General features: G+C 34.4%; 1 protein-coding gene across 7 annotated transcripts in view; it reads left to right on the top strand.

Moving 5' to 3' along the window:
• The window catches only part of SNX14 (sorting nexin 14), a 73,157-nt gene that overhangs the window by 47,299 nt on the left and 12,868 nt on the right, over window positions 1-12,990 (top strand). For all 7 annotated transcript variants that reach the window (XM_038554656.1, XM_038554655.1, XM_038554654.1 and 4 more), the window contains 4 exons: window positions 1,046-1,178; window positions 6,757-6,958; window positions 9,832-9,915; window positions 12,314-12,414. In XM_038554656.1, coding sequence (XP_038410584.1) covers window positions 1,046-1,178; window positions 6,757-6,958; window positions 9,832-9,915; window positions 12,314-12,414 — 520 coding nt within the window. The remainder of the gene's footprint in view (window positions 1-1,045; window positions 1,179-6,756; window positions 6,959-9,831; window positions 9,916-12,313; window positions 12,415-12,990) is intronic.

The raw sequence follows: 12,990 nt of genomic DNA, 5'->3' as shown, positions 1-12,990 counted from the left end.
TGTAATTATTGCATTATTTCAATAAATAAATTTTGCTTGTAGGAGTAATAGCTATCCATGAAATTAAGCATCCAAAACAAACTTTTCTGGATTTTAAAATAGTCATTTTTATTTGTTTAGCTGTTGTATGGGTAGCATTACATAGCATGAGTTTTAAATTGAGTAAAAGTTCATTTTTACTTGTTGAAACTTGAAACATAGGCTGTAACAGGAAATTTTTGCTGCTTTTTGGCTTATTTTTTGTTGTAGTTGCTTTCCAGCTATATCTGCTTTTAGAAACTTACTTTTGAAAAAAAATTACAAAACCAACATTTAATATTTTATGTCAGAGCAGGCTTCCTTAAGCTACATTTGCTTTTGTACTTAGGCTTATAGCTAATCCTCCCCTTGGGCACTTTATTTTTTCTTTTTGTAACTTTGAAGTTAAGTAAGATGCATTTTATACTTCATTCCTCTTTTATTTCATACTCCTCCTGAGTATTTATATGATTATAAAATTAAAATTTGCTTAAAAATATTCAGTTCTAGGGGACAGATTTTTTTTGTTAAGGTCTAAAATGAACTGAGAAGGTCATACTTTTATATATTTTTTCTGTTACATTATGTTATTTTAGCAGTACAGTTCTAAATGGATACATTGTTTTGAATGTTGGTCTTACCACATTTTTTTGTTATTCCAAAATATATATGGCAGTGAGAACTATGTACCACTAGGGGGCTCTCACCTTTTAAACATTTTAGTTCAGTTAATGTTTTAACTAGTAGGTAAATTCTAAACATTTATTAATATATTTTTTTAATATTTTAAATAAATAAATATTGTCCCATTTGTTCATACCCCCAAATTAAAACTTTAAATGTCATGTCACTTTTGGCTTCTGAGATGTTGAGACTATGTCTATGACTATGACTATGAACTCCAAAAAGTTATGTTAGCTTTACCTTTAGTTTACACTTTTCACAGCTATTTTTATTGTAGTTTAGAATAAACTAGATTGTTGTGATAATTTACTATGTACTTGATACATTTTTGTTTAACATTTAGGAGCACACAGAAAAGAGGAGAATCATTTGGAATCAGCAGAATAGGTAGCAAAATTAAAGGAGTATTCAAAAGTACCACAATGGAAGGAGCTATGTTGCCTAATTATGGGTTAACAGAAGGTGAAGATGACTTTGTAAGTAAAATTCTTCAATTTGATGTATGTATAAATTCCGACCTACAGTGTCATAAAAAACTGGACATGCTTCCTTTCTGTTTTCCCTTTCCTTTATTTTACTTATTTCAGATTTCTTTTCTATCCTTTATTTTTTCATTACTTTATAGATTCATAGTGCTAATCTAATTTGTAAAGATCCTGAACACCAGGTTAATTGCCTGTTAAAGCCAGAGTGGTTTCTGTTGAGTTGAGATAGTTATAATAGTCAAATAATTTACCATCTTATGGTTAGAGTTTTACTTTGTAGTTTCATCTCTTTCCAGCCATAGATCCAGGCAAACATTTGTTTTCATTGTTTTTGTTTCCACTTTTTTAAAAAAGATTTTATTTATTTATTCATGAGAGACACACAGAGAGAGAGAGAGAGAGAGAGAGGCAGAGACACAGGCAGAGGGAGAAGGAGGCTCCGTGCAGGGAGTCCGACGTTGGGACTGGGACCCCACGATCACTCCCTGGACCAAAGGCAGGTGCTAAACCGCTGAGCCACGCAGGCTGCCCCAGGCAAATTGTTGATAAATGTCCTTACCTCTTGCTACTTAAACTGATTGGTGTATCAAAAGCATCAGCATTGCCTGGGAGCTTATTATAAGTACAGAATCTCTGGTTCCATTCTAGACCTACTGAATCAGTTTGCATTTTAACAAGATTTCTGGTTAATTTATGTGCACATTACACCCACCATGCAATTTTATTCCGTGATCTTTTGGACATGTTGTCCTTGAAATACCCTTCCTTTATTTATGTAGAAAGTTTATACTTTCAGAATCCAGCAGCTTCCCATAGACCCTTATCTGGGTCTCCAAGTAGAATTGAATATTTCCTCCTTTGTGCCCCTTCTTAGATCATATGTTAAAGCATGCACCAAAAATTATATTTGAAATGATGTCTATGATTGTTTTCCTTACTAGTTAGTTCCATAAGGATAGATATTGTCTCATTTGTACTTTTTACTTATTGAACAAATCTTTATTGAACAGAGTTCCTGGATCCTTATTTTGCCCTTTAATGACTGAGCAGTGGGGATAAAAATGATGATTAAGATAGAGACTTTGCCCTTAAGAGATTTACTAACCTGGTTATAAAAGGTTGAATAGGGCAGTCCTGGTGGCGCAGCGGTTTAGCGCCGCCTGCAGCCTAGGGTGTGATCCTGGAGACCCTGGATCCAGTCCCATGGTGCCTGCTTCTCCCTCTGCCTGTGTCTCTGCCTCTCTATCTCTCTCTCTCTCTCTCTCTCTGTGTCTCTGTGAATAAATAAATAAAAAATCTTTAAAAAAAAATAAATAAAAGGTTGAATAATAGTGATTGGATTGGCAATGACTAATAAAAAGGAATGAGGGAGAGAAGAGTAAATAAACCCATTTTTTTCTTTGTACTTCTTCCTTTTGACCTCTGTCCCATTGCATGATGAATTTTAAGGAGTTTAAATGATTCTTCATGATTTAAGTGGAAGAAAATCTTAATTCTTTTTTTTTTCCTTCTTAGGTTATCCAAATATAACATTTTTTTTTTCTGTTTATGCCCTTGTCTTTTCTTAAAAGTGTGGGTAAGAAGAAAGACAGTAGACAGAGGATATAGTCTTTTTTCAAAATAATATTTATTTGTGTATTAAAAAAATTTAAGCATATTATAGTCTCAATTTTTTAGTAATATGGAAAAGTGGAAACAAATTTGAAATACCATCCATAATCCTATCACTCAATTGCCATTTCTGTTAACATTTTGGTGATTTAAAAAAAATACCTTTCCTTTCTCATCCACATAGATTAGGCTACATTATGTATACAGTTTGCTATCCTACTCTCCCCACTTAATATTACAATAAAAGCATTTACCCATGTTACTGTGAACTTTCCAAAACAGAATTTTTGTTCAGGAAGATGTACATTTTATTTTTTGTTCTGATTACTTGAAAGATAAGTTGGTTTTTGTTTGTTTGTTTGTTTGCTTCAGGAATGGGAGGATAGTCTTTAAAAAGGTGAGGGAATTCTGTGTTATAGTGGCCCAAGGAAGAAGAAAATTCTTGATTTGGAACCAGAGATAAGTAATAAGGAAAACTATGGGAAGAGAGCAAACTAATCCCTAATCCTCTGAAAAGAAAAGGTAGGGGTGCATAGGCTGTTCATCCAGACTAAGATGATGCCAGTTGTGATTTAGAGGGCACTGTGCTAGTTTTTTTAAGTTTGTTTAAGTAATCTCTACCCCAACATGGGGCTCAAACTCATGACCCCAAGATCAAGAGTCACATATTCTTCCAACTGATTGAACCAGACACCCCAGTACTTGTGCTAGTTCTAAGCTGTGGGACCTTGGGAGTCTTCTTTATCTTGTTTAGGAAGTTTAGAGGAAAAGGGAAATTGCCAGTCTTACTACCAGGGTTAAGGTGGTTTGTGATGCAAATTTGGGACCTAGAAAACATTTTCTTTTAGAAACCTCGATGTGGTCATTTGGTGGCAGTGCCTCCTTCCTATTGCTCAATTTTATTGTGATTTGGCTTCTTCACAAATGAAATGGGGATGATAGTATCTGACTTACATAAGGTTGTTGTGAGAATTAAACAAGTAACATGCACAAAGTGTAGGACAGCACTTAGCATATGGTAAGCGCAGTAAGCACTATAAGAGCATCAATTCTTATAAATGTATGAATGTAAATTATGGATTAGATTGGCATATGTATGCTGGCCTGGAAACCAAAGTCCATTGCATAAGATTGAGTCTATTTGAAAATGTGTATCTGTCCCAAGTTCAGAAATTATTTGCAAATAAATTGTTGGAATCTATTAATATGTTGGCAGTTATCTCTGTATAGGAAAAGATAAGGAAAAGATAATAATGAGGAACACTAGTATTTCTTAAGGAAATAGGGGGACATCTTTTTGCCTTTTATCCTCTGCCATCCTTATTCTCCATCCTTTCTGTAGAGGGAAGATCTATATGAAAACAAAAAAATATTTGGTTTTCCTTTTCATAAAATTTTGGTTTATAATATTATTTACTTTCAAATAACATTAAAGGAAGTTCTAAAAATTCTTTAGAGAAATACTGCCCTAGAGATTATTCATTAAACTTTTTTGATATAAATACCATTTAAATGGTAACAGTAACAGTAATACATTTAAAAAATTTGTCCTTTGTTTCATGGATAGTTTTATGTTGCTAAGAATTTTGTTCTCCTATTTTGTTTCTTAGATTGATTTTGGAGAACTTTTTATTTAAGAATTTCTTTCTTTCTTTTTTTTTTTTTTTAAGTAAATTCTACACCCAACTTAGGGCTTGAATTTGTAACATTTAGTTAGATCAAGAGTCCCATGCTCCACTGACTGAGCCAGCCAGGTGCTCCAAGGATGTCTATTTTTTGGCATTTAGTCAGCTTGTTAAACAAATTTTCTTTCATTTTATGATTGTCTACCCTTCTGATGTCTCATAAACTGAATCCATTGACAAAATTACAGTTGTAATAGCCATAGAAAATGCTACTTGGTATCTCAGGTCCAAGTAGTGGAGCGGGCATTTCCCTCACACATTCTTCTCTCTTTTTCTTTCAAGTATATAAGGAGATAGCCTTATCCCAAAAAAAGGCAAAACCCAACTCATATCACCTGTCTTTATAGTTTCTTTTTAGGAATTGAAGGCTTTGTTTTCAATAGAGTATTAAGAGGTCCTCCTAAGATCATTAACATTCTTACTAGGGATTATGGAAAGCCATTTTAAGGCAAGAATAGAAAAGGATAATTTCTAAGGGGCTTTGTAGGGGAGTAAAAGAACTCACTTAGAACAGAGGTGACTGCCAGGTGTGGGAAGAAACTAGAACTGAGAGTAAAGGTAGGGTGCTAAAATTCTGCAAAGAAGTCTCTCTCTACTACTCATTTGCTCTTAATAGACTATTCAGAATTTTCTTAAGTGCAAACAGTCTTTGTCCTAAAAGAAGTATGTTCAAGATGGATGTGTTTTATTTGTAATATTTTGCCTTCTTTAACATGAATTTGTGATGTCTAGGTGATCAGGTGTTTTAATGTGCTAGTTCAGAAGTTTTACTTCTAATTTAATGAAGTAGAGACAGTTTTTCCTTCTTTCTGTATCTATATTTTTAGAACATGCTTAAAGTTCCTTTTTAAAAATAATTTTTCTTTGAGTAATATTTTAAAATATTATTTTAAACATTTATATTATTAAAATTTTAGAAGCCAACAGATGAAAAATGAAACTTAGTTCAATGGAGGTGGGTCCCTTTCAGGCCATTTTTCATTTATAATATTACTTCGCTGCAGTGAATATACTTGTGCCTTTCCCCACTTTTAAAAAAATTTACTTGGAATACATACTTCATTAGAATACATTCCCAGATGGGCAGCCCCAGTGGCCCAGTAGTTCAGTGCCACCTTCAGCCTGGGTGTGATCCTGGAGACCCGGGATCGAGTCCTGCGTCGGGCTCCTTGCATGGAGCCTGCTTCTCCCTCTGCCTGTGTCTCTGCCTCTCTCTCTCTCTCTATGTCTGTCATGAATAAATAAATAAAATCTAAAAAAAAAATACATTCCCGGAAATGGAATTACAGATCTTCCTCACCTTATAATGGGCTTACCTTCTGTTAAAACCTATTTTAAGTTGAAAGTAACCTAAGTTGAAAATGCATTTGCTTTTTTATTTTATAAAAATTTTTAAAAGATTTTGTTTATTTGAAAGAGAGAGAGAGCACACACATAAGCAGGGGGATAGATGAGGCTCCCTTAGGAGGGAGCCTACTGGGCTGAAAATGCATTTAATACACTAGGCTACCAGACATCATAACTTGGCCTAGCCTACTTTAAGTAAGCTCAGAACACTTACATTAGCTTACAGTTGGGCAAAATCATCTAACACAAGGCCTATTTTATCATAAGGTGTTGAATATCTCATGTAATTTATTGAATACTGTACTGAAAGTGAAGCAGAATGGTTATATGGGTACGAAATGACTATAGGTGTATTGATTGCTTACCTTTGTGATTGAGTGGCTAACTGAGAGCTATGGCTTGCTGCCACAATCTAGCATCACGGGAGAGTATCATACTACATACTGTTAGCCTGGGAAAAGATAAAAGCTCAAAATTCAAAGTACAGTTTCTACTGAATGCATATCGCTTTTGCATCTAGTAAAGTTGAACTATCATAAATCAGTGATCATCTGTAGTTAAAACTGTTTTATGACTTTTTCTAAATGCATATTGTCAGAATGAAAAATATCAGTACTTTTTACTTATTACCAAAGTTAAATATTTTCTATATTTGTGTGTTTTCAGTATCTTTAATCTCTGAAGTGCCTATTTTCTCTTCTATGCAATTTTCATATCTAGATGTAATAAAACCTGGAGTTGATGTAACTTGTTATTTTAAATTTTTTTCTCTATATTTTTAGTAGAAAATTTGGTGTCACCTTATTTCAAAAGTTTTGTAGAAAATTATGGAATTTATATGGACATATTTTTTATAGTTGTATCGTGTATGCTATAGGCCTGAAGGACCTGGAAACACTTAATTTTTCCTAATGATTTTTTTCCAGATTGAAGAAGGTATTGTTGTAATGGAAGATGATTCTCCAGTGGAAGCTGTGAGCACACCTAATACTCCCCGAAACCTTGCTGCATGGAAAATTAGCATTCCATATGTGGACTTTTTTGAAGATCCTTCTTCTGAAAGGAAAGAGAAAAAGGAGAGAATACCTGTATTCTGTATAGATGTTGAAAGAAATGATAGAAGAGCAGGTAGGAATTTTTATGAATACCTTTCTTAAAAGATGCTAATTAGTCTGTATTTATCAGGAATGATAAATATTTTGCCATTTCTAACTGCACATCTGAAAGGTAAGTGTCTGAACAGAAAGTTGAATGAAAGCTTAGGCTTTCCTAGGTTATCTCTAGTACCACTTAATTAATTTGTTCAACCAATACATATTGAGTAGACGCCTGTGCAACACCTGACAATGCAGCAAGGCATTTTATGTAACATTCTTTTAATAAAGGTTTTGCTGCCATCATCATTAACCATTATTCTTAATTGACTATGAGTAACACGTACAGCAGTATATCGGATATTATACCAATTTCATTAAGACAGCGTTTCTCCTCCTCCATTGTTGTGGGATAATTAGAATTTATAAAAATATAATAAAACACAATTTGACAAGTTTTCTTCATGTTCGTGTTCATTTGGTGGTGTCAGGTGTGAACTAATACAGACAGGAGGTAAATAGCATCCATAGCAAGGTAACAGTCACCACCCTGGTATTTGTCCAAGTAGGGCACCCAGTGTAAACAAAAGCACATCAAAGTTGTACACATTTTGGGAATGATAGAAAAATGAAGTTGAGCTCAGGAAAAAGAAGGAAAAAAAAGTGGTCATGTTAGGAAATGGTTTTGAGAGAGGAGTGACTAAGTGTTAGCATGAAGGTCAGTGCTAATAACTTCCTTATTTGTTTTTCAAAAAATAAAAGGTTTTTAAAATTTTTCTTAGAAGCTAATCCTATTTCAAGAAATAAAATGTAGAAATGGGAAAGGAAGAATGCTCAGAGTAGTTATCTATGATTTTTCCTGTTATTATTATTATTTTTAATCTATTTGTTCATGAGAGACAGAGAAAGGCAGAGACATAGGCAGAGGGAGAAGCAGGCTTCCTGCAAGAAGCCTGTTGCGGAGCTCAGTTCTGGAACTCTGGGATCACGCCCTGAGCTGAAGGCAGCCCCTCAACTGCTGAGCCACCCAGGTGTCCCTAATTTTTCTTATTATAACTAAATACCAGGCAGGGTCTTACCCTGTCTGGTTCGGAGTCAGTGCTACTTGATTGTGCTGTTGTTGCCATTCAGTCTTGCCAATTGCTTTTCTGGCTCAGTATTCTAGTATTCTAATAGGTGTAGAGACAAACCATTGTTGATATTATGGTCTGATTTTAGTTTCTTTTCTTTTCTTTTCTTTTCTTTTCTTTTAAGATTTTACTTACTTGAGGGGGTGGAGAGAGCACGGGGGTGGGGGGGGGCAAAAAGGGAGAGGGAGAAGCAGACTCCCTGCTGAGCAGGGAGCTTGCCATATGGGACTCAATCCCAGGACCCTGGGATCATGACCTGACCTGAAGGCAGATGCTTAACTGACTGAGCCACCCAGGTGCCCCATATTTCAGTTTCAAACATAGTTTTGTTTGCATCTTTTGTCTACCATTTCTACTGATTAGCATTTTAAGTGTTGAAAAGAATTGAAAAGAAATACTCTATAGTTTCTGGCTTCAGCTACTTCTAAGTACTTAAAGTCTGACTCTTCCAACACTGTTCTTGTTTCTCAGGAAATTATTTTAAACTTCTGACTTTTAGGATGGGAATTCTTATCATTATAGGTAAATTTATGTTGATGTGTAACTTTTATCTCCTTCTCAAAGGTTTATGTATGATATACTTTTAAATATTTGGAAATACACCTTGTTTTTGCCTTTTGGACACATATTCATTTTTGTGCTTTATTTTTTAGAAATTTGCCTTAATAATTTAACCATAAAGTTTAAACCAAAAAATCTTAAAACTTGTATTCTAAGGATTATTTTTCTCAGCCTTTTACTGTCAATATAATGTGCTTTTAGGAAGCCATGACCCATGAGGGATCTCATAAAGTGTATCATTTAAATACTACTTTGATTTTACATATGTAGCAAATTAGCAATTTTCAGCTTTAAAAAACCAAAATTAGGGATGATGAAGATCCTTTAAGACCAGTGTTGAAGAAAAAAACTTCAGTTTGCTCTATAGATTGTGACTGTATCATGTTGTTTTTTTCTAAATGTGATATTTTTGGTTATTGTGGTCTTAGTTGACTTTGTACATTGCATTTCCAAATCTATGCTAGAATGACATGAGATATCATAGCAGTTAACATTTTTGGGGAGCTTCTTCTGTGTTGTGCATTCTACAAAAGTGATTTAGGTGTATTATTTTATGCAATGAGTACAATTTTTATTCTAAGCAACTTAAGGCACAATGAGGTTATTTGTTCAAGTTCACTTAGTAAATGGGGGAACTGGGATTGGAATAGGCTGTCTGACTTGACTCATTCTGTAAAATATTACTTTGTGCTATTCAGTTTTGGTAGCCACTAGCCACGTGCACCAATTAAAATTAAATTAGATTAGCATTTTAGTTCCTTACATAGAATAGCCACATTTCAAATGATCAGTAACTATATGTGGCTAATAGCTACTGTATTAGTGCAGATTATATAAAACATTTTCAAAATTGCAGAAATTTCTGTTGGGTACTGCTGTTCTGTATTGTCTTAGATTAGGACAATTAGTAAATTTTGAGGGACCTAAAATTAATTGATTTTAAGTTTTTATGAAATACATTGTTTATTTCTGACATTTAAAAAATAATCACTGTATTATTTTTTGAAATTTCTATCAGCTCTATGATTTTGTTGTAGAAAAATGTATTATTGAGATAACTTAATAGGTAAAATGCATCAATCTCTTTAAAATTAAAATATGGGATAAAATATGTTAATGATGTGATGTTAAGAAATAATAAATTATTAAGACTGGAATAGTATCTAATAGTTTATACAATTATTTAGTATTTATTGTGTATTCATCCAATTTACAGTTGGGCATGAGCCTGAACATTGGTCCGTCTATAGAAGATATCTAGAGTTCTATGTACTTGAATCAAAACTAACAGAATTTCATGGTATGTGGCTTTTGTATAAAACATTACATTTTAGCATTAGCTTTTTTGAAGAAGCTGTTGAACTAGATTAATTTTTTTATTTTAAGTATTATACCAAGGAAATGTAGCAGTAACATTTGTGTATACTACTATTCATAATAGGAACATACTGTTTCTTATCTTATTTCTGGCTTATATTTTTAAAGTTTTTACAGTGCACATTTATTGCTTTTTAAATAATGTTAATATTTAAAAGATAGCTATTCTTTAATTGTATTTTAGAAAAGATTCTCTTTCCAGTTTAATTTTGGTTTATCCTGATGTGGCAGAGATTTTAATTTAAACCAAGCATTTCAGATTGCTTTTGTTCTTTTACCATCTTTCTTGATAAATATGTTTGCTTTGCATCATGGTAAATGTTTTGATTTAGTTCTTAGATATGGAAACAAAACCTGTAGTGTAATATTTCTATTAAGGATAGATCAAGCAAAAGAGGGGAACACTTCTTTTTTAGTTCTTCCCCTTACCTTTCAGTCTCTCTTATCATCCATTTATTTTAGTTAATATCAGCAATATAGTTACAAAGTATTTACAGTCATTTTGTATGTAGGTTGATGAGTCTGATTTGTGTATTCTGAATCTTTAATCTGTGAGAGAGAGTGGGAGCGAGTATGAGCGAGCAAGTAGGGCGAGGAGGGGCAGAAGAAGGAGAGAGAGAGATTCTTAAGCAGGCTCCTTGGAGCTCAATCTCACCCTGAGATCTCAGCAGGCTGAGATCAACCCTGAGATCATGACCTGAGCCAAAGTCAAGAGTCAGATACTTAACCTACTGAGCCACCCAGGCACCCATGAATCTTCATTTTATCGAAGCTTTATGGAGTATCCTTGATCCAAATTCAGGTTGGTTCTGAATTGAGAAGGACGAGAACCTTTTTTACTCTTCTTTAAAATACAAAGTCCCACTCCAGACTGTTTGCTTATATTTTGAATTTGTGTTTGTCTTTAAATGGTTTTCTCTGTCTCTGCCAGTTTTATGCCATGCCATCCTTATCTCCTCCTTTCTCTGAGAACTTTTTCTTTGGATTTATTTTAGAGATGAGAGACATATAATCCATACTGTAAAATCCTAGATCATCCTACATTGATTGGATTCCCAACAGTATTTTCCTTTTTGACATTTAAATTTCTTTCTTAATTTTTTAAAAAGATTTTATTTATTTGTTTATGAGACACACACAGAGAGAGGCTAGGAAGAAGGAGAAGCAGGCCCCCCGTGGGGAGCCTGATGTGGGACTTGAGATCCCAGGGCCTCGGGATCATGACCTGAGCCAAAGGCAGACATTCAACAACTGAGCCACCCAGGCATCCCTGGCATTTAAATTTCTAAAGTCAGCCCTATTTGAGGAAGCATGTCCGTGGTTTGTTTTTAAAGATTTATTTGTTTATTTGAAAGAGAGACAGAGATAGAATGAGGGGAAGGACAGAAGGAGAGGGAATCCTAAGCAGGCTTCATGCCTAGTGGGGAGCCCTATACAGGGCTTGATCTCACCACCCTGAGATCATGACGTGAGATGAAACCAAAAGCTGGTTGCTCAACCAACTAAGCCCCATATCCAGGGTTTTTAATTTTTGTTTTGAATCTTGTATAGTATTGGCAAAATGCTACCTTTTTTTCTCATGAGAGAGTAGGTATTTTAAAGATTTTGGCTGATAGAATCCCACCAACTTCAAAATAATCTCATGATTAGTTTTTGAAGCTTTTTTTTTTTTTTTTTAAACTAGTATAGAAGGCTTAAATAAATCTGTGCCAATGAAGAGTTGGTGATATTTTGGGTATCAATAGACCCAGGTTCTTTGGTCTGGACTTCTGACTTGAAGCTCATGGATTTTTGTTGAGATTATTTAATTAATTATTTTTAAGAGGTTTTATTTATTTACCTGACAGAGCACAAGCAGGGGGAGTGGCAGAGGGAGAGGGAGAAGCAGGCTCCCAGCTGAGCAGGGAGCCCAGTGTGGGGCCTCAATCCCAGGACCCCAGGATTATGACCTGAGCCGAAGGCAGATACTTAACTGACTGAGCCACTTACGTGCCCCTTGTCAAGATTATTTAAAAGTTAATGCCACATCTCTATATGGGAGCATTGTAAACCTGAATTTGCCTTAGTAAGTTATAAATTAGGTTTTAAAAATAGTAGCAGAATGGACACCTGGGTGGTTTAGTGGTTTAGCATCTGCCTTCGGCTCAGATCGTGATCCTGTGGTCCTGAGATCGAGTTCCACATCGGGCTGTCTGCATGGAGCCTGCTTCTCCCTCTGCCTCTGCCTCTGCCTCTCTCTCTGTCTCTCATGAATAAATAAATAAAATCTTTTAAAAAAATAGTAGCAGAACATGCTAATAACTTTCATATATATATTTCAGGCACATTTCCTGATGCCCAGCTTCCTTCCAAGAGGATCATTGGCCCCAAAAATTATGAATTCTTAAAGTCAAAGAGAGAAGAGTTTCAGGAATATTTACAGGTAAATAGTACCATCTTATTTAAAACATTGCTAATCATAGCATACTCTAATTTGTCTTTTTTTCTCTTGTGTAAATACATTTTGTTTTACAGATATATGTCAATGTGAATTTCGAAAATTCTTTTAAGATATTTTTTTCATGTGGAAGAGAATTATTGTTAAGGGTATACTTTATAGGGGCACCTGGGTGGTTTAGTTGGCTCATAAGCATCCAACTCTTGATTTCAGCTCAGGTCATTATCTCAGGATTGTGAGATCAAGCCCTGCATTGGGCTCCACACTCAGCACAGAGCCTGCTTGATATTCTCTCTTTCCCACTGCCCCCCCCTCATGTACTATCTCTCTCTCTCTCAAAAGAAAAAGAATATACTTTAAAATAAATTGATAACCAGTGAAATACCAGGTACTTTCTCAGAAGAAGAAAAATCTTATGTTGGGTTTAGTTTAAAACTTTTGGTGTGGAAAGTTAAAGAAAGAAAAACGTATAAGATGAAATGCATTCTAAAAAAAAAAAAAAAAGATGAAATGCATTCTAAGAATACTGGATAGTTTTTTTGTTACTCTTGTCTTTTTAAG

The sequence above is a fragment of the Canis lupus genome, chromosome 12 (assembly GCF_011100685.1).
Source record: "Canis lupus familiaris isolate Mischka breed German Shepherd chromosome 12, alternate assembly UU_Cfam_GSD_1.0, whole genome shotgun sequence".
NCBI classification, from domain to species: Eukaryota; Metazoa; Chordata; class Mammalia; order Carnivora; family Canidae; genus Canis; species Canis lupus.
The sequence above is the reverse complement of the archived record's forward strand: the minus strand, read 5'-3'. Positions and strand labels throughout refer to the sequence as shown.